General features: G+C 41.5%; 1 protein-coding gene across 1 annotated transcript in view; it reads left to right on the forward strand.

Annotated features, from left to right (window-relative positions):
- The window catches only part of LOC121282255 (MAP kinase-activated protein kinase 2), a 217,447-nt gene that overhangs the window by 181,420 nt on the left and 13,044 nt on the right, over window positions 1–22,983 (forward strand). Inside the window, exons 3-6 of the mRNA XM_041195874.1 lie at window positions 7,059–7,123; window positions 8,560–8,639; window positions 10,744–10,870; window positions 20,011–20,086. Coding sequence (XP_041051808.1) covers window positions 7,059–7,123; window positions 8,560–8,639; window positions 10,744–10,870; window positions 20,011–20,086 — 348 coding nt within the window. The remainder of the gene's footprint in view (window positions 1–7,058; window positions 7,124–8,559; window positions 8,640–10,743; window positions 10,871–20,010; window positions 20,087–22,983) is intronic.

The following is a 22,983-nucleotide window of genomic DNA, read 5'->3' on the forward strand; positions in this document are numbered from 1 at the left end:
GTGAAGATTAGGTTAGCACTTTATCAACTTCAAAACTTGGATTTTACTCCATCACGATCGACATGACTATCAGTGTTTCCGTTTTAATTCTAGTTGACATAGTCATTAGATCACACAGATGCGAAAGAATTAACTTCTTTCAGTAAACTGGTTGTGATGCTGGAACGTCAAGGAGAAGGGTTGTTTTCTGGTCCATTAATTCCTTCCCCCTTGGGGAAAGTGGTCTTTTTTGGAAGCTGCAGCTTAATGGCTGTTGGTAATCAGGGTGAAATACATAATGTGACAAATCCACAAGTGCTGTTTGCCATTTGCAATGCATAGGCTGTGAAAAGATGATGAAAAAGCTCGCACCTGAAAGCCTGTCCTTTGGAGAGGAGCAAATTATGCAGAACAGCAATCGCATTCCTGTTGAAGATAAACTTTAGTGTTATACAAGTGCACAGGGAGAGTAGCTGGACTCTTTTATTGGACAGTGTTTTGCAAGTGTAAAATGAAAAGATAGAGGTGTTAATGCAGATGTTGGACTGAGCTGGAATTTTGGCAGCGGTCTGTCCATCCTGCTGAGAGACCTCTTCAGCATGTTGGACAAAATAACAGGAATGAGTGGAGGAAAACAAGCAAACACTCCGAGGAAATTATTAGAAAAGAAATATAGAACTATTTATTTGCTGTATATTGGAGACGTGTCTCTTCAATTTTCCCCTTTTTATCCTTGTGGGACAAAACAGTTTAACTAACATTAAAATCAAGCCTCATCGAAACCATCCCCGAATTTAACTCGTCCAGTTTCTGGGCCACAGAATCGTGGATCTCTTTACGTCCCTCAGCCTCTCCCTCATGCGTTGCACAAGCTCGATGTCTCTTAATCAGTCATTTTTGACTTGTCTCATTTTTAGTAGATCTCTTTTACAGAAGAGCATAAGAAGTAGAAGTGGGCTGTATAGCCCCTCGAACTTGCCCCTCCATTCTGTAAGATTATTGCTGACCTATATCAACTTCATTTTCCTGTCCTATTCCCATATTCCTTTGTTCCCTTCATGTTCAAAAATATATTGAGCTCAGCCTTTAATATACTCAAAAGACTGAGCATCTGAAGCCCTCTGGGATAGAGAGTTCCAAGGATTTGCAACCTCTGAGTGAAGAAATTTCTCCTCACCTCAGTCATAATTAGCCGACCCCGGAGTCTATAACTCCTAGAAACCTTGCCACGCCATTCTAAGCATTTTATGCATTTTACTGCGGTCACTTCTCATTTTTCTAAACTCCGCAGACAGAATTTTGCCATCTGTGAGCAGGCGGGGGGGGCCCTGCTCGCCAACGCGTAAAATGACGCGTGATGATGTCAGGCAGAACCCCTGACATCATCCCGCCCCATTTAAATTTTCAGGAAGGTGGGAGCGCAGCAAAATCAGCTGCGGGCCCGCCGACCTGTCAATGGCCAATTGAGGCCATTGACAGGATCAATTATACAATTAAAGGAGCTGCCCGTCCAACCTTAAAGTTGGCGGGTCGACCAGGAGCCCCGGTGGCAACCAGATAAAACATGAAACCTCATCCAGCGGCGGGATGAGGTTTCATGTAGGATTTTAAAAATTTTAATAAAGTTATTATGTAAATTATGAACATGCTCCATCTCGTGACATTGTCACATGAGGGGGACATGTTAGGGAATTTCTTTTTTTTTCTATTTTTCATATTTTTCAAAGTAGAAGCGATCTCCCTGAGGCAGCACTTAGCATCAGAGAGATGTACGCTCTTTCGTGCGCATGCGTGAAAGAGCGCACACTCGCTTTTGAGGAAATCCCCCCCCCCCTCCACCCGCACAGGAAGCGAATAGCGCTTTCCGCTGGATGTCACGCTGGGCCTGTCCACATAAAATGGCGGCGGGGCCTGCTCCTCTGGCAGGGATCGGCTCCTCGCCCGCCGGAGTTGGGTCGCGCCCGCCCGCCCGACAGTCAGGAAATCCTGCCCCACAGATTATAGGAGTGTTGGTTGTGGCTCAGTTGGTAGCGTGCTGTCCTCTGAGTCACAAGATTGTGGGTTCAAGTCCCACTTGAGCTCAAAAATCTAGGCTGATACTCCAGTGCAGAATTAAGGGAAAAGAAAGACTTCCATTTATATAGTGCCTTACATGACCACTGGACGCCCCAAAACATGTTACAGTCAATGGGGTGCTTTTGCAGTGTAGTCAATTTGCCAAAGCAAACTCCCACCCGCAACAATGTGATATAACTAGATAATCTGGTAATTTGTGATGTTGATTAAGGGACTGGGGAAAACTCTCCTGCTGTTCTTCAAAATAATGCCATGGGATCTTTTATCTCCACTTTAGAGGGCAGACTGAGCCTCTATAATCTGAAAGATAGCACCTCTGACAGTGCAGCACTTCCTCAGTACTGCATTAGAGTTTGGTAGGGAGTGCTGCACTGTCAGAGGCACTGTCTTTTGGATGTGATATTAAACTGAAGCCCCATTTGCCTCTCAGGTGGATGCAAAAGATCCCCCGTTACTAGCTTGAAGAGGAGCAGGGGATTTATCCCCAGTGTCCTGACCAATGTTTATCCCTAAATCAACATCACAGTAATGCATTATCTGGTCATTATCACACTGTCGTTTGTGGGAGCTTGCTACGCACTAATTGACTTCCACTTTTCCTACGTTATAACAGTAACTATACTTCAAAAGTGTTTCATTGGCTATAAAGCGATTTGGAACACCCTAAGGTTGTGATAGGTGCTGCATAAATGCTTTCTTTCGTCTACTCCATCAGTCTTGATAGAATAACCCTGCCACCCCAGGAATTTTGGATTCTTCCTGTGTGCTGGCCCTTGCCCTTTTGCCTTGATTTCTTAATAAAAGCAAAACAAACTGTACATATGGTTGTTTTAAATTTGGACGAATTGCTTTGATTTCAGCCCCTCCTCTGTCGGGGAGATCGCAAAGGATTAGGCATTTGGGAGCATTTCAACCATGTTTTTTGTCTGTGTTTCCCTTAAAACATGTTTGCTCCGTTGTTGCAATTGGGTCTTGAGGCAGGGCGACCTTCAGAGATTTGGTTGAAGTTGTCCAATTTCACTGGTGTGTCTCATCTCCCATGGTGGTAGTCTCACTTTGGCTGTTGGCTGTGACTCAGTTGGGAGCAACCTCTTGCCTCTGAATCCCAAGGTTCCAAGTTCAGGGCTTCAGCACAAAGATCTAGGCTGTCAGCATAGTGTTGAGGGAGCAGTGCACTGCTGGAGATGCCGTCTTTTGGATGAGACATGAAAACATGGGTCCCACCTGCGTGCTTGGGTTGATGTGCAAAGATCCCATGGCACTGTTTCGAAGAAGAACAGGGGAGCCATTCTCAGTGCCCTAGTCAACATTTAACCATCAATCAGCGTCACAAAAAAGCATCTGGTCATTATCCCATTGCCCTGTGAGAGTTTGCTGTGTGCAAATTAGTTGCTGCGATACCCATATTACAACAGTTACCACACTTCAAAAAGCACTTCTGTTGGCTGTAAAGTGCTTTGAGAAGTCTGGTGGTTGTGAAAAGTGCTATATAAATGCAAGTCGTTTAAATCTTTTTTGTTTACATTGGGAATTTTCAGCAGCAATGAGAACAGTAGTAGTTTGGCACCTATTGTAAATGAGGTGAAAGTTAATGTGTGGTGTTCATGAGGGTGCAAGAGATAGCTTGAGCTGCTGGAAAGGTGCAGTATCAATACAACCTTAAGACACAACTGACTGCTACTATTTTGCATGTGTTTTCATTTATTATTTGCGCGACTACATCGGTAGTTTGAAATAGCTTCTACCAGCCGTTATGTTAGTCGTCCTTTAATCTGCATGCTATGCAGACACTGTAGCTATCTGTGAAATTTACCTAGTTTCTAATGTGAACTTATTTTGTTACAGGAACCAAAGGGTTAATAAAATAAGTGTAGGTTTGTAACTTCTGCATTTTGGGTGGGGAGGGGGGGGTGGGAGTTGCAGGGGGGGGTTGGTGGCGGGAATGAGGTTTCTTTCCGGTACTTCAGCTGTGAATGAAAGAAGTGTGTCACACTGCGTCATAGGCACAATTTACTTCTCCATAACAGAGCAGCATTGCCCAATGTTTTTGTTTTCATTGTCACGGTTTATAGTATCCCACTGTTTGTCAATAAACGTGACTCTTACTTGGCTGGGCAATGGCACGTGAGGAATGAACAGAGGTAGGAAAAATATAGCTGCCAATCAGGTGCTGGATGACTCTGCTGAAATGTACAGGGAGGAAAACCGCACCACCCACATGCACTTGCTGCAACGCTGGAGGTGTGAAAGGAGGTACATGTTACAATAGCAATCCAGTAGCTGCACCCAGTGCTTTCTATTTAACAAGTGGGATTGGCATCCTGCAAATTAGCCATTGTAAACAAGACTTAACCCTTTGAGCCCTTCAGAGCTCAAAAAGTACACAGCTTGCACCCGATGATGATTTAGCAGATTTTGGGTTGGTTGCTGCATGCTCTCTGCCACGCATTTTGCTGTTCAATGCTCTGCTGCTTTGTGTGGTTTTCTGCTGACACGCTGCTAATCAACCCAATCAGTCTGTTAGATCTCAACCCATGTCAGCAATGGTTGAAGTTGTAGCGTCTCGTGTTTCCTGGTATCAACTAATATAGATCAACACACAGCATCTCAAAGATTTAATGTATTTAGCTAATTTTGATTGAAATGATATTTTTACAGCACCAGAATTGCAGCTTACAAATGCTTGCAAACATTGTGTTGACCAGTTTTGAAGCCACATTGTCCTGGCGGTGCAGTCTACTACACTCTGCCAGTAGAATATAGGATTCCAAGTTTGAGCCCATAAGCTTTCAAAATGATTTTGCAGATCTGAGGATGGTTGAGAGATATACTGTGGGCATGGTGATGTTTCACAGCAACACCAACAATAACTTGCATTCTGTAGCATCTTTAATGTATTAGTACGTCCCAAGGCACTTCACAGGAAGATTCTAAAGCAAAAATTGACACAAAGCGACATAAAGCAATATTAGGACAGATAGCCAAAAGCTTGGGCAAAGAGGTAGATTTTAAGGGCCGTCTTAAAGGCGGAGAGAGAGGCAGATCAGTTTAGGGGTGGAAATCCCTGAACTTGGTGCTGAGGCAGCTGAAGAAACAGCCACCGGTGGTGGAGCAATTAAATCAGGGATGCTAAAGAGGCTAGAAGTGGAGAAGAGCACACCTCTCAGGAGGTTGTAGCACTGGAGGTAATTGCAGAGATGGGGAGGGGCAGGGAAGGATTTGGAAGAAAAGAGTGAAAATTTTAAAATCAGAAGCAAGTGAAGAAGTGGAAGGAAATTAGTGATCACATATTTCTACGGTTACCTCAAGACCAATATTAGCTATTTCAAAAAATTCATTCTCAGGGTCAGCACTTATTGCCCTCCCCTGCCCTCTTACCTTACAAACCTGCCTTATCCCTGGCTTCTGAAAGTGGCTGGACCTTTAAACTTCCCTGCTTTACGGCAGCTACTGCTGCTTTTTTTTTAAAATGGGGGCCTGGTTCCCTTTTCTCCAACTCTACAGTCCTTGACTGAAGGCCTCAGGAGCATGCTGCACTGCACAGTTCTCACCCTGGCTAAGTCGGAAGGCTGGATGAGAAAGGGGTGGCTGGGTTTCCAGGGAAGAAACTAGGAGCAGAGTGGCAATCCGACTCTGCCACTCTGCAGCATTTCAAGCCCATTGCTTCAGTCCTGAGGGCCAGATTTGATTATTATTGTACCCACTGAGAATATCTGACTAATGAAATACATTTTTTTCAAGATAAGTGTATGTGATTTTGACCATTTTTGAAAGGAAATTCAGCAACAATTGAAGTAGATTTTAAATTTGCACTTTAATGCATCTTTGACTGAAAAGCTTTTTATTACCATATCAGATAATAAATTCTGTAGGACTATAATGTGCTTCCGAAATAATGGTGAGATTAATGGTGCTTATGTTATGTATGTGCAAATTGTTCAGCAACTTCAGGCAAGGGGCAGATGTGTGGTTGAATGTGAACATCCGGGAGTTGTTGCCGGAACCACACTGCTGCACTGTTAGCTTTGTCAAAATGGCATCTTATTGTCGGATTCACCATTGCAATACATTGAACAGTGTAAGATTGTATTTGCATGGCAGATGTGTTCTTAACTATGAAGTGTTTGGTATTTCAAGTGTAAGTACCCTTTAAAGATGTGATAAGTATTAATTATTGCCAGTCAACCTCATTGGCACTGAAAATGAATTATTAGAAGTGCGGAGTCTCATTTCTTCAGCTTTTCACACTTGTTGGAAATTTTTGAACTGTATGCATTTAAATTTAATGTTTTTATTACTTTTCAGTTCTAACTTATCTATCTCTCTCAATCTAATTTTTCATTCCCTCTCTCTTTCTGATATTAAATTCATCCAGCCTGATTTACACTTCCTTCTCAGCCCCATGCTGTTTATTTTACAACCCTTCAATCTGCAGGTTGATTAAGGATTACACATTTGTTTGCCATTTTTACTTGGGGCCTCTGATGCTGCGTTGGCCTTGCTGTGCTGTTTTCAGCACAAAATTCTAGCTGCTTGCCACTTGCAAAGTTTAAAAATGTGAACGTGTAAAAGCAAGTCTAATAATGGCAGATGCTGTTCGATGCCTTGCTACCACAAAATCTGGCTGCCTTCTACCAATGAATCCCAGGCAGATGACTAACAATGACGACCTTTAATAAATTGGGAGCCCTCCTGAACAGGAGAGAAAATTGAACTGAGGACTTTCCCAGACCTTTAGGGTCTTAATGTCCTGCCACTACCCTACTGGGGTTGAAATCACACTGTGCACTTCTTACTGAACATGTGTTTATATCAAATTCCTTTGCTAATTTAACTTTTAAAATTTAAATCGGTTAATACATTTTTTAGATAGCGGACAGAGGAATTTTGTGTGGACGTACCAACATGGTCACTACTAACATTGTATAAGCTTTATTTCTACCCATCAATTAAATTTCCATTGTCATTGTTAACCTTGTAAACATGCCTTTATATTTTTGCAGTATGGAAGGAGGTGAGCTGTTCAGCAGAATCCAGGACCGAGGGGATCAGGCATTCACAGAAAGAGGTAAATCGAAACTCTATCCAATATTTTTTAACAGATTCACTGAGTATCTTGCTGGATAATTCCTGGTGGCTAGTGATTCTGCAGTAATATATTCGGTCCTTTGAGTCCATGCCAGCTCCCCATTGGGGTAAAATTAGTCTCAACCTCTAATGAGGCAGAACTGACCCTTAACTCTTGCCATTCTTTATTTTTACTTTTGGTGCATTTCTTTTTACCCAGGGAACTTCTGCGTATTCAGCACAACATCAAATGAAACTGGGAGGATGGCCTCCTTCTGTTGCCATAATTTTTCTATGTCTTCTTTAAGGGGCTTAGGGGATGTGTCTAGCAAGGCCAGCATTTATTGCCTGTTCAAAATTGCCCTTAAGGTGGTGGTGAATTGCCCTCTTGGATTGCTGCAGCCCATGGTGTAGGTACACCCACAGTGCTGTTAGGTAGGGAGGTCCATGATTTTGACCCAGTGACAATGAAGGAATGGCAACATAGTTCCAAGTCAGGATGGTGTGTTATTCACAGAGGAACTTGCAGGCGGTGGTGTTCTCATGCGTCTGTTGCCCTTGTTCTTCTAGGTGGTAGAGACCATAAGTTTGGGAGGTGTATTTTCTATGTTTCCAATAGCCTTTATTGTTCATTCCATCTCTAAACATGTTGTAAAGGCTATGAGTTGTGATAATATCCGTCCATAAAATACGTATGAATTAGGAGCAGGAGTAGGCCACTCGGCCCCTCGAGCCTGCTCCACCATTCAATAAGATCATGGCTGATCTGATTTTAACCTCAACTTCACATTCCTGCCTACCTCCAATAACCTTTCACCCGATTGCTTATCAAGAATCTGCCTACACTGGCCTTAAATATATTCACGCTCTGCGTCAACCACCTTTTGAGACGGAGAATTCCAAAGTGCCTCAATCCTTTGAGAGAAGAAATCTTTCCTCATTTCTGTCTTAAATGGGCGACCCCTTATTTTTAAGCAATGCCCCCTAGTTCTAGATGATCTCACAAGAGGAAATACAACAAGAACTTGCAATTACCTAATACCTTTAACAAGAAAATATTCAACAGCACTTCACATAAGGATATCAAAGATATGATATTAGGAAGGATAACCAAAAGGTTGACCAAAGCAGTGGGTTTTAAGGAAGATCCATTGGAAACTGAGCTATGGACAGTCACTGCAATCCTCATGGCCACTTTATAAGCTGCTTTCCTGTAGCATTGTTTTGTTGACATCTCTGGGGTTTGAAACTGGAGCCTGGGGGGATGGATAACAAGCTGGTTCTAAATGGCAAAAGAGCATCCACTGTCAGCAGGTATTGAAGTGGAATTGCAGGTCTCCAAAATCCAGCTCACCTTCCTATCCTCTTAGCAAAAGTTACACAGGGAACTACAAAGACCAGATTAAAAAGAGCACTGTGTTTCTACATCTTTTGCAGAGGGCTCCGAAATAATGAAAAGCATTGGAGAAGCAGTACAGCACCTACATTCAGTGAACATTGCACATCGGGATGTGAAGGTAAGCAGACACTTATATTGCATAAGTGTATGGGTGAAGAGCAGTCTGAGCAACCACTTGGATATGCTGAACCATCTGTCTCCTCTACAGGCCAACAAACCACAAACTTGACCGTTCCCTATTGCAGCTGCAGAATCAAAAGCCCATGTACAACTGCCTGTCTGTTCTGGCTGGTTGTATCTCTATAAAAATCTGCTCTTGGCACCTTATAGATGTGTATCAAATCTCAAAATCGTTTTAGCAAAAGTTTTGTTTAATTGCATTCTCTGTTAATTCCAGAAAAATTATTTTAAAATCCTGCAATAAGATGATGATATTGTAACCTTTTACCTTTATCTTCTTCTTCTGACTACAAGTGCAAATTTATCATTCTGAATAGATAAGTCTAATTGTTTAGACAGTCATCTGGTGTTAATCTTAAAAAGAAAATTGTTTTCTTTCATGTTTTCACATTTTGACTGATATAGCATTGAATAATATTGAAAACCCGCTGGAATGAAGAAATCTTGTTCTTTTCGTTTCTATGTCTGATTTCAAGTACAAATTGTCCTTGTTTTCCGAGCAGATTTGCAGGAAGCCAGTAATTGTGAAACATTTCTTTCTATTAATATCCAGTTTCAGCACAAGTAATTCTATCAATATCTACATTTGCCTGCAGTTCTAATGGTAATAAATGGATTGGTAGTTAACTTTGCTTTAGTTAGAGAGCCCAAATGTACCCTATCTTTGGATGTATGTTGCCTACTTGATGAAATTGAATAAGCAGAGGACAATCTCCTTAAATTGAATTTGCCAGAATGTGGAACGTGCTCCTATCGGGGAAAAAAAATCTGTTACTGATGCCTCTTTAATTGCTCTCCTTATTTGAGATGTTAGCATTGTCACTGGTTTGAGGCAGAGTGTGAATGTAGTGAGTGGGGATGTCTACATCTGAAGAATGTTAAAGGTCCCAGTAGATTGGCAGTCTTTCATACTTCTGACACAGTAATAGAATTTTGATCAAGCAACAAGGAAATTTACAAGTTTTACAATAGGTTAAACAGTAAATGGTTGATATAATTGACATCTTATGAAGGGCTTCAGGATGGATGAAAAGCTGAAAAGAGCTTTTTGTATTGGTGACCTGGAAGTTGAAAGTAAGGACTTTTCTGTAGTTCACATTATGAAAAGAAAAGGGTTTTTTTTGAAAAAAAAATGAGCTCTGGGTAGTGGAGTGGGTAGGACTTGGCCTTTCACCTCATGAGATCTTGGTTCGAAACCAATGGTTTGAATCCTATATGACATCCAATCATGGTCATGCTTCTAGTGCGTATATAGTCTATAGTACAAATCAGGGTTGGCACTAACTCAGTCAGGCCACAGAATGGCAGGCATAGAAAATGGCGAAGTCTCATTCAAGAACCATCTGCAGCTTGGGGGTGAGGCACTTTCTTGGGGTAGAATCGACGGAGCTTTTCTGTGCAACTGGCTGTGCAGTACTTTACCTGGAAGTGCTTGATGTTGACACTGAACTGAAGTGGGAAGAAGCCCATTCTCCAGGACTAGCAGCCCCTCAACTTGATGAACATTTTCAAAAAATAACTTTTTTTATTCGGCAACAAGTTTTTGATTCCCACGGTTGGGATGTGCATAGGATTAGGATTTTTCTTCTTGGACCATTAATATCAGATTGGATAAAGCAAGACAACTGTTCAGTGGTTAGCTCTGGTAGCTGCTCTGCTCCATTCGAATCACATTGGTACAGTTCTTTTGGATGATTTTGAAAGTCATTGTTACCAAAATTCTCTGGGGGTGGGGTGATGTTTGACAGCTTTGCTGACTTCTCTGGCCATTCACCTTGCCACAAGTGTAAGTGATTTTCTTTTTATACCATCCAAATACCGTCATCTTCGTGTTACGCAATGTTTATTTCTCCCAAGTTTATGAATAGATCCAAAAGTCATGCAAAATTCTTTCTGTGAAAACTGTAATCAGTTTTATTAAACATTCAGTTAAACTCCATTAAATACAGTAACTCTGAACTTTGGAGTTTAAAGATTAACAGGTTGTTTTTGCAGTGTTTCTCTTGAAAGGAAGATTAAAAGCTTTTGTATTTCTTCTGCAGCCAGAAAATTTGTTGTACACCACCAAAAGACCCAATGCTATTCTGAAACTAACAGATTTTGGCTTTGCCAAAGAAACCACCAGCTACAATTCATTAGCCACCCCTTGCTATACTCCATATTATGTGGGTAAGTTGCTATGACTGACTTTACTAGACATAACCTTTTGGCCATTTGCAGTGAAACTCTTTTGCAACATAACCTCTTAGAATGAAGTTTCGAAAGTTTTGCTGCAGTTAGTCATTCAGCTGTGTCACAATCAGGTGGAACACGATGTAGAATCATGATGTGGCAAATAAATTTTTAATGAAAGTTTATGAAAGGTTCCCACCAGAGAAACAACATTAATGTCTTTTTTTTTCTTTTAATGCACCAACTTGTGTCTTTTGCTCTTGTTCAGCTCAAACCCAATACAGGGCAGTAGGTAAGAGCTTAAGGTACCAGAATGCAGAACACAATGCCCAAGTTTCAGTACCTGCCTGAATTGCTGATTGGGCTTGGGAAGGTGATATTGGTGCAAAGTTTCCACTGCTGGTATTGTTCGTATTTTGGAGGTGTCATTTTGAACACCTGGAAGTCCATTAAGTGAGAGCTAAATTTTACTCCCTTTATATGAAGTTTCTCACAACTTCACTCTGTACACTTCCTCTGAGGTCTGATGTGTTGCAAATAACACACAACTAAAGGAGGTGGCAAGAGGTTTAAACTAAGAAGGAGAACTGCTGGGGAAGTAAAACCAGCCAAGCATAGGTACTAAAGAAGGGAGCATCAAATGGGGATTAAAAATGCAAAGCAAACAATGATTAAAATGCATGTATTGCAATGCACAGATCACTGTGGGAGAAGTTGAAGCAATTATTTTACAGGAAGATGTAGGCTTCATAGCATTAACAAAAACCTGGCAGAAAACTGGGCAAAGAATAGAAAATAGAGAAATGGGGATACAACATACTTAGGGAGGATGAAAAAGGTAAGAAAGTAGGCAAAGTGGCAACATTGTTGAAAGAGGGAATGACATAGAGTTGATGTAGAGATGGAAGGAGTACAGAGCCAATACAGTTAGAAGTCAAAGATGCAAAGTGCTTGTTACATTAATAGAAATGTATTGCAGTCCTCCATTATGTGTGAAGGAAATGGAAGGGGAAACCTTCAGTCAGATTAGAGAGATAAACAGGAATAACAAAATTGTTCTGGGAGACTTTAGGGACGAAATTGCGAAGGGGTAATGGAACTTCTAAAATGTGTTCAGGATGACTCCCTCAAGCTACGTGCTTGTCAATCTACATGGGCAAAGGCTAGGTCTAACTTGAGCAATTAAATAAATCAGATTGAAAAATGAAATGTAGGGTAAAAGTTTGATTGTCAAGGCCACAATATAATAAAGCTTGAGAGCCAACTGGAAATGGAAAATGTCAATACAAAAATTAGTGCACCTGACTGATTAGGGAAGATGTTTGGAAGATGAGCAGCCTAAATGAGATGAGGTGGAAGGATAAATTGGTACACAGTACACTATAGCAATGGTGGGAGATTTTAAAAAATTGCAAAATTACAAACTAAATATATTCAATTTTTAAAAATATAGTTAATATAGTTTTAGGATACTATTGATGAACAAAAAGGTTAGAAATTAATTAAAACTGAAGATGGCTTAAAGAGAAAAGTATGAGTCATCATGAAAAATCTGAAGAATTTGAGAAAATAAGATCCAGTAAGGAAAGCTGTAAGAACATAAGAAAAATGTCAAAGTAATTAAATGTTACAGTGAAGTATTTTCTATCAGTTGAAAGTGAGGCAGCATCCCTGATAGGAGAGGTCCTCATAGATGATCAATAAGTGATACACATATTGAATAAGTAGTTTGCATTAGTCTTTGCTATGGAGAAGAATCTTAGAGAGGAAGTGAATCTTAGTAGTTAAGAGTGAGATGAGTGCTGCTATGATGGAGAAAAGGAAAATTTTAGATAGGGTACTTAAACTGAAGGATGATGGGGCCTACCAGGATACATCCAAAGATCTGAGGGAGATGAGAGAGGATAATTGCAAATTGTAAAATATTATATATTTTAGGGCACATTTGAATGTGGATATTAGCCAACTGGAGTCACCAACAAAGTACCTATTTTTAAAAAGGGAGCCAGATATTCTAGGACCATAGGAAATAGGAGCAGGAGCAGGCCATTTAGCCTCTCGAGCCTGCTCTACCATTCAACTAGATCATGACTGATCTACCACAAGGATATTTTCTTGCACTACTCCCATATCCCTTGGTATTATTAATATTTAGAAATCTGTCGATCTCAGGCTTGAATATACTCAATGACTGAGCCTCAAGAGCCCTCTGGGGTAGAGGATTCCAAAGATTCACCACCCTCTGAGTGAAGAAATTCCTCCTCATATCAGTCCTAAATGGCCTACCTCTTATTCTGAAACTCTGTCCCCTGGTTCTAGACCCATACCTGCCAGGGGAAACATACTCCCTGCAACTACCCTATCGAACTCTGTAAGAATTTTCTATCAATGAGCTTCAATGAGATCACCTCTCGCTCTTCTAAACTCTAGAGAACATAGGCCCAACCTCCTCAGTCTCTCCTCATAGGGCAATCCCACCATCACAGGACTCAGTCTGGTGAACCTCTGCTGCACTCCATCGATAGCAAGTATATCTTTCCTTAGGTAAGCAGACCAAAACTGTAATTAATACTCCAGACTCACCAAGGCTCCATGCAATTGCAGCAAGATTTCTTTATTCCTATACTCAAATCCTCTTGCAATAAAGGCCAACATACCATTTGTGTTCCTTATTGCTTGCTGTACCTGCATGTTAGCCTTCAGTGACTTACAAACAAAGACACCCCAGGTCCCTTTGAACATCATCACTCCCAATCTCTTACCGTTTAAGAAATTTTCTGGGTAAATACAGGCCAGTTAGCTTAACATCTGTGGTGGGAAAAATTTTAAAGCCTTTCATTATGGTTGAAATGACCATGTATTTGAATATAGAAAGAATAGTTATGAGTAGCCGGCATAGTTTTCAAAAAATGATGATTATGCTATACGGAACTATTTGAAGAGGATACTGATATGGTAGATGGGCGAAATGTGTTTGTGGTATACATGGACTTTAGGGAAATCTGTGATGGGGTACCACACGGGGTTGCTACAGGAAGGTGTGCAATTTGAGACAGGATAGCAAACTGACTTTAAAAAAAAAGGGTAGCAGGGATAAACGGGAAGTAGGAGTCTCGCCGCCACACCCCCTCCCCCCCACCTGCTGAGGTTGATGGAGCATCGACAATAAGAGGTAGGCCATTTAGGACTGATATGTAGAGAATTCCAAAGATTCACAACCCTTTGAATGAAGAAGCTTCTCCTCATCTCAGTCTTAAGTGACCTGCCTCTTATACCGAGACTGTGCCCTTGTGTCTGGATTCCCCAGCCAGGGGAAAGATCTTTCACTGTATGAATTGGGAATACGTATTCATAGGACACTAAAGACAGCACCTCAGGTTGACCAGGCTGTTTACAAAAAAAAAAATCAATGAAGTATGGAATGTAAAAGCTGAGAAGTAATGATACGCCTTTTGGAAGTACATATACACCACATCAACGGCCTTGTCCCCATCAACCATCCCTGTTACCTCTTCAAAAAACTTCAAGTTAGTTAGACACGAGGTTTCTTTAATAAATCCATGCTGATTCTTCTGAATCAATCCACATTTATCCATGTGACTATTAATTCTGTCCCGAATAATTGTTTCTAGAAGTTTCCCCACCACTGAACTTAAATTGACTGGTCTGTAATTGCTGGGCAGATCTTTACAAGCTTTTTTGAACAATGCCGTAATGCTTGCAATCCTCCAATCCTCCCCTGCACCCAGGGAACATTGAAAGGTTATTGCCAGTGCTTCTGCAATTTCCACTCTCACTTCCTTCAATATTCTTGGATGCATCTCATTTGGCCTTGGTGCCTTATCAACTTTAAGTACCAACAGCTTATCCAATACCTCCTCCTTATTTTTTTCAAACCCTTCTAGTGACTGAGTTTCCTCCTCTGTCACCATGGCCTGGGCAGCATCTGCCTCGTAGGTAAAGACAGATACAAAGTGTTCCTTTAACACCTCAGCCATGCCTCTTGTCTTTTTGGTCCCTAATTGGCCGTACTCCTCCTTTTACCACCCTTTTCCGGTGATGTGCTTAAAGAATACTTTGGGATTTCCTTTGGTGGTTGCGGGTCTTTTTCCATGACCCCTCTTTGCTTCTCGTATTTGCTTTATCACATCCCTTCTTAACCTTCCATATTCAGCTTGGTTCACAATTGTATTTGCTATGCCTGTCATAAGCACACTTTTTCTTCTTTAACAATTTCTATCTCCTTTGTCAGACAGGGAGCTCTGGATTTGTTTGTCCTACCCTTCCCTTTTGAGGGAACATACCTTGACTGTGCACAAACCATCTCCTTTTCGAAGGTAGCCCATTGTTCAGCTACAGTTTTCCCGCCAACCTTTGGTTCCAGCCTATTCGGCCCAGCTCCGTTCTTGCCCCATTGAAGTCCAATCTCTGCCAGGTGATTATTCTTGCTCTGGATCAACCAATGTCATTTTCCACCATCATCCTAAACCTTATGATACAATGCTCACTGTCCCCTAAATTTCCCCCACTGTCTACTTGGCCCACCTCATTCCCAAGAACTAAGTCTAGCAGTGCCTTCTTTCTTGTTGGACTGAACACATACTGGTGTAGGAACCTCTCCTGAAGACAATCTAGGAATGCTTGTCTCTCACTGCCCCTTACAGTAACACTATCCCAGTCTATATACGGGTAATTAAAGTCCCCCATTATAACTACTCTATGATGTTTACACCTCTCTGTAATTTCCTTGCATATTTGATCTTCTATATCCTTCCCACTAGCTGGTAGTCTGTATATTACACTGAGTAATGTAATTGCACCCTCCCTATTCCTTAGCTTTGGCCAAATGGATTCTGCCCTTGAATCCTCCGCCACATCCTCTTTCTCCAGTACTGCAACACTCTCCTTAACCAAAAACACCACCCGTCCTCCTTTTTTTCCCTTTCCTATCTTTCCTGAACACCTTGTAACCAGGAACATTTAACACCTAGATCTGCCCTTCTTTAAGCCAAGTCTCTGTTATTGCCACAAAATCATAGTCCCACAAGACAATCTGTGCCTGTAACTCCCCAATTATATTAACTATACTCCATGCATTCACATACATGCAATGTAACACTGATTTAGACTTCATTATTTGCCCCTTACTCCAACTCCATCTATTAACTTACTATTCTCTATTTTAGTGCTAAGTGCCTCTCCCAGCATTTCATGCACCCTGGTATCACTTTCTAATATTCTCTCCTGGTTCCCACACCCCTGCTGAGTTAGTTTAAATCCTCCCCAACAGCACTGGCAAAACAACCCACAAGGAACTCGGTCCCGGCTCTGTTCAGATGCGACGAATTCCGGGTTGTACAGTTGCCAAGCCCCCGCCAGAGCCAGTCCCAGGAATCTAAAGCCCTCCCTCCTGCACCATCTTTCCAGCCATGCATTCATCTGCCTTATCTTCCTATTTCGGTACTCACTGGCACGTGGAACTGGGAGTGATCTGGAGATTACTACTTTAAAGGTCCTACTTGCTAATTTTCTACCTAGCTCCCTAAATTCCGATCGCAGGACCACATCCCCCTTCCCACCTATGTCGTTAGTACTAATGTGGACCACAACCTCTGGCTGTTTGCCCTCCTCCACAAGAATGTCCTGCAGCTGTTCTGTAACATCCTTGATGCTAGCAGCAGGGAGGCAACAAACCATCCTGGAGTGATCACCTTTGGTCTGTCCGCAAGCATGACCCAGACCCCCCCCCCGTCGCTTGCCATTTCAACACACCCCCCTGCTCTCGTGCCCACATGTCTGTCCTTGACCTGCTGCAACGTTCCAGTAAAGCTCAACGCAAACTGGAGGAACAGCACCTCATCTTCTGACTAGGCACTTTACAGCCTTTCGGACTGAATATTGAGTTCAACAACTTCAGATCATGAACTCTCTCCTCCATTCCCACCCCCTTTCCGATCCCCCTTTTTTCCAATAATTTATATATTTTAAAAATATTTTTTTCTTTTCCCACCTATTTCTATTATTATTTTAAAATTTATTTCCATCCATTGTTTTATCTCCACCTCTTAGCCTATTTCAATCCCTACCCTTACCCCACCTCCACTAGGGCCATCTGTCACTTGCTTGTCCTGCTTTCTACCCTTAATGTCACCTATTAGCACATCCTGTAGCTAAGATCACCACCATCTATACCCCTTTGTCCTTTTGTCTATGACATCTTTGGCAATCTCTTCTTTGCCTCTACCTATCACTGGCCCTCTATCCAGCTCCACCTGTCCCACCCCTCTCAACCAGCTTATATTTCATCACATTTCTATATTTCTTTAGTTCTGATGAATGACTCGAAACGTTAACTGTGTTCCTCTCCGCAGATGCTGTTAGACTTGCTGATTTTTTCCAGCTATTTTTGTTTTTGTTTCAAGATTTCCAGCATCCCCAGTATTTTGCTTTTATTTTTGCTTTTAATACATAATGTTGTAATACATGAAATGGTGGATTTAAACGCCAAGATTGTCAATACCTGGTATTAGGATTGACTTGGCACAAGAACTGTGCTCATTTTACCTTGCAGCAAGAGGCTGACCATAGACTAACGCTGAAAGACTGAATGCTCGGATATGCATATGAAAGGGTAGGAGTTACTGCTTAGAACTGATCAGTGCTCAAGCATTTTTGTAAAAGTAGGCTTTGCAAGACACGAGAAAAAGTAATTTTAGCAAATAGCTCATTGGAAAGGAGCTTAGCGTTTGTTCTCTAGCCTGAGAGACAAATCTGTCAATTTTCTTAGTAGACCCTGCCACATAAGAGCACAAAGATAGGAAAGTCTTTAGGTGAAGTACAGACCTCAGATACATAGAATAGAATTTCAGCATAGAAAAAGGCTGTTCGGTCCAACTAGTCTGTGCTGGTGTTTATACTCCACACGAGTCTCCACTCAGTCCAGCTGTGTCATCTCAGTCTTTCAGGATATGGTCCATTTCCCTTTCCCTCTTGTACTTGTCTAGTTTCCTTTGGAAAACGTCTAAGCTATTTACCTGTGGTAGCAGACCCACATTCGATCCATTGTCTGAGGAAAAATATTTCTTCTTGTTACCCAATTAGATTTATTAGTGACCGTCTTCTATTTCTGGCCCCTGGTTTTGCATTCTTCCACGAATGGATACATTGGGCCAGATTTTTGTCTCGTCACTGAGGTGGGAATCAGCTCACAAAATGCCGCACATAGTCTCCTTCCTGCAGGAAAAGCAGTTTTTCTTTACCTTCCTGATGAGCGCCATTTTTGCACAGCCTTTTTGCAGGTCAGAAGCTGCAATAGTGCCCAACTTGCGTTTTCTTGTCCTCACCCGACAATCGGGCCATTGTCTCCACTTCTATGCTTTACAGTCCATCAAGAATTTTAAAGATCTCCATCCGATCTCCTCTGAGTATTAGGTCTTTAAAGAAAAAAGCCCCAATCTGTTTAGTCCTGACAGCTGTAATTTCTCAGCTCTGCATCCATCCTAATTTTTATTTGGGCTTTCTCCAGTGCTTCTTTGCTCTTTTAATTGTACTGAGACCAGAGTTGCACTCTTAAGTGAAAGAAAAAATAATAAAGACTTGCATTTATAGAGCACTTTTACAGGATGTCCCAAAATGTCTTACAGCCAATGAAATACTTTTGAAATGTGGTCATTTTTGTAATATAAGAAATGTGGCACTCAATTTGTGCACAACATGCTCCTACAAACAGAAATGTTATAATGAGCAGACAATTTGTTTTTGTGATATTGATTGAGGGATAAGTATTGTCCAGAACATAGGGGATAACTCCGCTGCTCCTCTTTGACATGATGCCATGGCATCTTTCCCATCCATCTGAGAGGACAGACAGAGCCTTAGTTGGATGTCTCCTGCCAAAGTGCAACTTGATTGGAGTTTTACATAGTTTAATATAATTTCACTACTTTTGAATTCTATGCCCCTAGAAATAAGTCCCCTGGACTTCTAAAGTGTTCCATAAAACCCGATGACTGAAACAAACTTTTGATTGACTGCATCTCACAATTTTGCTTACACAGCCTCAAGCATCAGAAAATGTCTTGAATTGTCCAATGTTGTGGTGTAGAACAGCTATGTCCATCCGACGAGCAGGTTTTAATCTAATCCATTTTTCTTCATCCTAAAATGACCTATATCTTCCCAGTAATGCTTGATACAGCGTTCAAGATCATTTGCTGTGCTATTCAATGAGTCAATAACGCAGTTGGGAAAGTGATACTGTGGTAGTTTCTCTTAACTAGTTTTGTGTCATAGGATATATTTTTGGAAATTATCTTGTTATGCAATGACTGCAAATACAAGACTCTGAGTGGAAAAGCATTTCTGCGGAGGAAATTGGTTATTTTAGTCTGTCTTTCTGGCTTCAGAGAAATGAGGGTGGGTCAGTTATGGGTGTATTTGTCTCAAAGATTCTGTAGTTTACACAGGCGAGACAGGGGACTCATTTGACTAACCAACCACCCAATCATCCAACTGTCATCAATTTCTTTGCTGAGGGATTCGATGGGGAATTATTGAGCCGGAGGCTTTAGTTTTTGCCTTGCGGTTGACCCTAGGCCACATTCAGTACCAACTGTTTAATTTCAAGGAGGGGATGATCTACCTTTTTTTTAATCTTACCATAATGGTGCACCGAGTTGACTATAGGTAGAGTATTTTGAGGAAATGCAGCTTGCTTGAAACTTTGACATGCTGCTAGCAATCAGCTGCTTGCGCGATTCAGTTTTTCCCCAGGTGGTTATATATGAAACCCCTAAGTGTGCCCCATTACATTGATAGGGTTCATGCCACCAACCTGAGTGAGCATTGAAGTTTATGACACATGGACTTCAAACCTGGAATAAGCTGGATGTTATAATTATTATGCCAGCGTTCAAGATTAGATCAGATAAGTGGAGCAATGCAAGGGGATTGAAGGGATGTGGGAACCAGGTGGGTAGAACAATTTGTTTGTATGGGGAGCAAATGCAAGCAGATTGGCCAAATGACCTGTTTCCATGTTGTAACTTGTATGTATTAAAGCATCTGATCTTCCACAGTCACTTATCCAACAATGATGTGTCAATAACACTATCTTCTGTTTTCTCTTCATCTTACAGCTCCTGAAGTTCTTGGGCCTGAAAAGTATGACAAATCTTGTGATATGTGGTCCTTGGGTGTAATAATGTACATACTGTAAGTTTTAGTTGTACTGTGTTCATGTATGCATTAGGTAACAAAAATAAAAAGCTGTGCCTGGAAAAGGCAAACGAGGAGAACATTTCCAGTATAAAATACCCCCCTCTAAGCAGTGATTGATTGGAACTTGCACTGTGTGGTATTATCATCTGACTGCTTCATGTATTCTTATCAATTTCCTTTGAAACTTTTGGAAGCTATTAAAACCTCTTCCTGTAATGCAGTCTTAAAACCATCAGCATCAAGGGAACATCCATTGTGAACACCTCTCTGCTACCACCAGGACTGCCCTAGTTGGGGCAAGCTGCCGATTTAACAACAAAAATAGCAACTTGTATTTAACGTCTTTAACGTAATAGAATGTCCCAAGGTGCTTCACAGGAGTGTTATAAAACAAAATATGACAGAACCACGTAGAGATATTAAGTCAGGTGACCAAAAGCTTGGTCAAACAGGTAGGTTTAGGAGTATCTTAAAGGTGGAAAGTGAGGCAAAGAGAGTATTCCAGGGCTTGCAGCCTAGACAATGGAAGGTGTGGCTTCCAATGGAGTGGGGGGGGCGATTAAAATCAAGGATGCACAGAGGCCAGAACTAGAGGAGCGCAGATATCTCTGAGGGCTGTGGGGCTGGAGGAGATTACAGAGATGGGGGGGACAAGGCCATGGAGGGATTTGAAAACAAGGGTGAGAATTTTAAAAATCAAGATGCTGCTTGAAGTGGAGCCGCTATTGGTCAGTGAACACAGGTGATAGTAGGTGCATGAGACCGAACCTGGAGTATCGTGTACAGTTTTGGTCTCCTTATCTAAAGTAGGATATACTTGACATAGAGGGAGTGCATTGCAGGTTCACCAGACTAATCTCTGGGATGGCAGGATTGTCTTATGAGGAGAGATTGAGGAAACTGGGCCTGTATTCTCTAGAGTTTCGAAGAATGAGAAGTGATCTCATTGAAACTTACTAAATTCTCAAAGGGCATTAAAGGATGGATTTGGATTGGATGTTTCCCCTGGCTGGTGAGTCTAGAACCAGGGAACACAGTCTCAGAATAAGGGGTAGGCCATTTAAGACTGAGATGAGGAGTAATTTCTTCACTGGGGGTGGTGAATCTTTGAAATTCTCTACCCCAGAGGGTTATGGAAGCTCAACCATTGAGCATGTTCAAAACTGATATTGATAGATTCCTGAATACAAATGACTTCAAGGGATATGTGGATAGTGGTGGTGGCAGAGGTGGGGGTGGGGGGAGGCATACAGTTAGATGATCAGCCTGTTTGAATGGCAGAACAGGCTTGATGGCCAAATGGCCTACTCCTCCTATGTTCCTGTCTTTATCATTTGCAAATTTAGCAACCATACATTTGGTCCCTTCATCCAAGTCATTTATATAAGTTACAGATAGTTGAGGCCCCAATGCTGTAGCACTCCACCGTTTACTGCTTGGTGTGGAGCACAAGGGTGATAAGAGAACAGGAAGTCCTGTGATTTAAGACACAGGCAACAGAGCTTTTGATGACCTCAAATTTAGGGAAGCTAGAATGGGGAAGAGAAGCCAGGAGTGCATTGAAATAGTCATGTTTTGAGGTAACAAGAACATGAATGAGGGTTTCAGCAGTGGAAGAGCTCAGACAGGGACAAAGTTTGAGCAACGTTATGCCAGAAGAAACAGGCGGTCTTACTGATGGCATGAGTGAGGTCGGAATCTCTGGGTCTGCAAACAGACTGACTTAGTCACAGACATACGAACATACAGTAGGTCATTCGGTCCCATGAGCCTGCTCCGTCATTTGATAAGATCATGGCTGATCTGATTGTGGCCTTGTTATGGCAGGTGGATGGTAAATGCCAAGCGGCTCAAATCCCAGGGGGAAACTTGAAACAGCTACCACAACTATTTGCTATTTGTATTTATTTCGAGATGCAGGTTTTGAATTCAGTAAAAAGGCCCCTGAGGCTTAGAGGTTTCTTGCAAAACTAAATTAAATCGTTATTAATAATAAAAAAAAGATTTTAATGCACATACATAGATTTACAAATTGCTATTATGATAGCTGCTAGCCCCCTGGTTAATCTAATTCCCAGTTACACCTCTGTCAAGGCAGCAGTAAAGCACAAAATTAAACAGACCCAGGCAAAGCACGTACAGTGGACAGTCAAATTCAAAGTGAGTATTTCCTTAGCTTCGCTTCCTTGTAGACAGCAACTTGAGGCTTTTCATACTTGTGTTAGATCTTAAAAATGCCTTCCCTTGCACATAGCCTTCTCTCCTTTATACATATTTTCCCCTTTGAATGCAAATTCCCATTGTTTCACTATGTCTTTGGACTCTACCTCTCTAATAATAAAAGTCTGTCAAAGTACCAATTTTACCAGTAATCTTTGGGAAAAATAAACACTGTTTCTTAACTTCTCCTGGCTAGGTGAAATATTTCACCCCCTCTTTTGAATTCAAGGTTTATTTAAAAATGCAAATGTTCCCTTTACACCTCACATTCTAAAACTTAACCCATGTTTACCTATTTAGCATTTCAAACCTAGCTTCTCCTCTTACATTGAAGCCTTCAGACCAAATGTCTCTAATTCAATTAAGTTCCACACATGCAGACACATACACATACGTAGACACAGACCCCATTATTGCTCTGCTTCACAGTAAATTCCAAATAACATTATGAAAATCATATCTTTCTGACAGGCCTCAATTCTACTTTCCTATCTACCTCCCTTACCCTTTGACCCCCTTGTCAATCAAGTTTCTGTCTAACTCGAGCCTTAAAAATATTCAATGACTTTGCCTCCACTGCTCTCTGAGGAAGAGAATTCAACAGACCGATGACCCTCAAAGAAAAGATTTCTCCTCGTGCTCGTTTTAAATAGGATTTCTGTTATTTTTAA

The sequence above is a fragment of the Carcharodon carcharias genome, chromosome 9 (genome assembly GCF_017639515.1).
Source record: "Carcharodon carcharias isolate sCarCar2 chromosome 9, sCarCar2.pri, whole genome shotgun sequence".
In the NCBI taxonomy this organism is placed as follows: Eukaryota; Metazoa; Chordata; class Chondrichthyes; order Lamniformes; family Lamnidae; genus Carcharodon; species Carcharodon carcharias.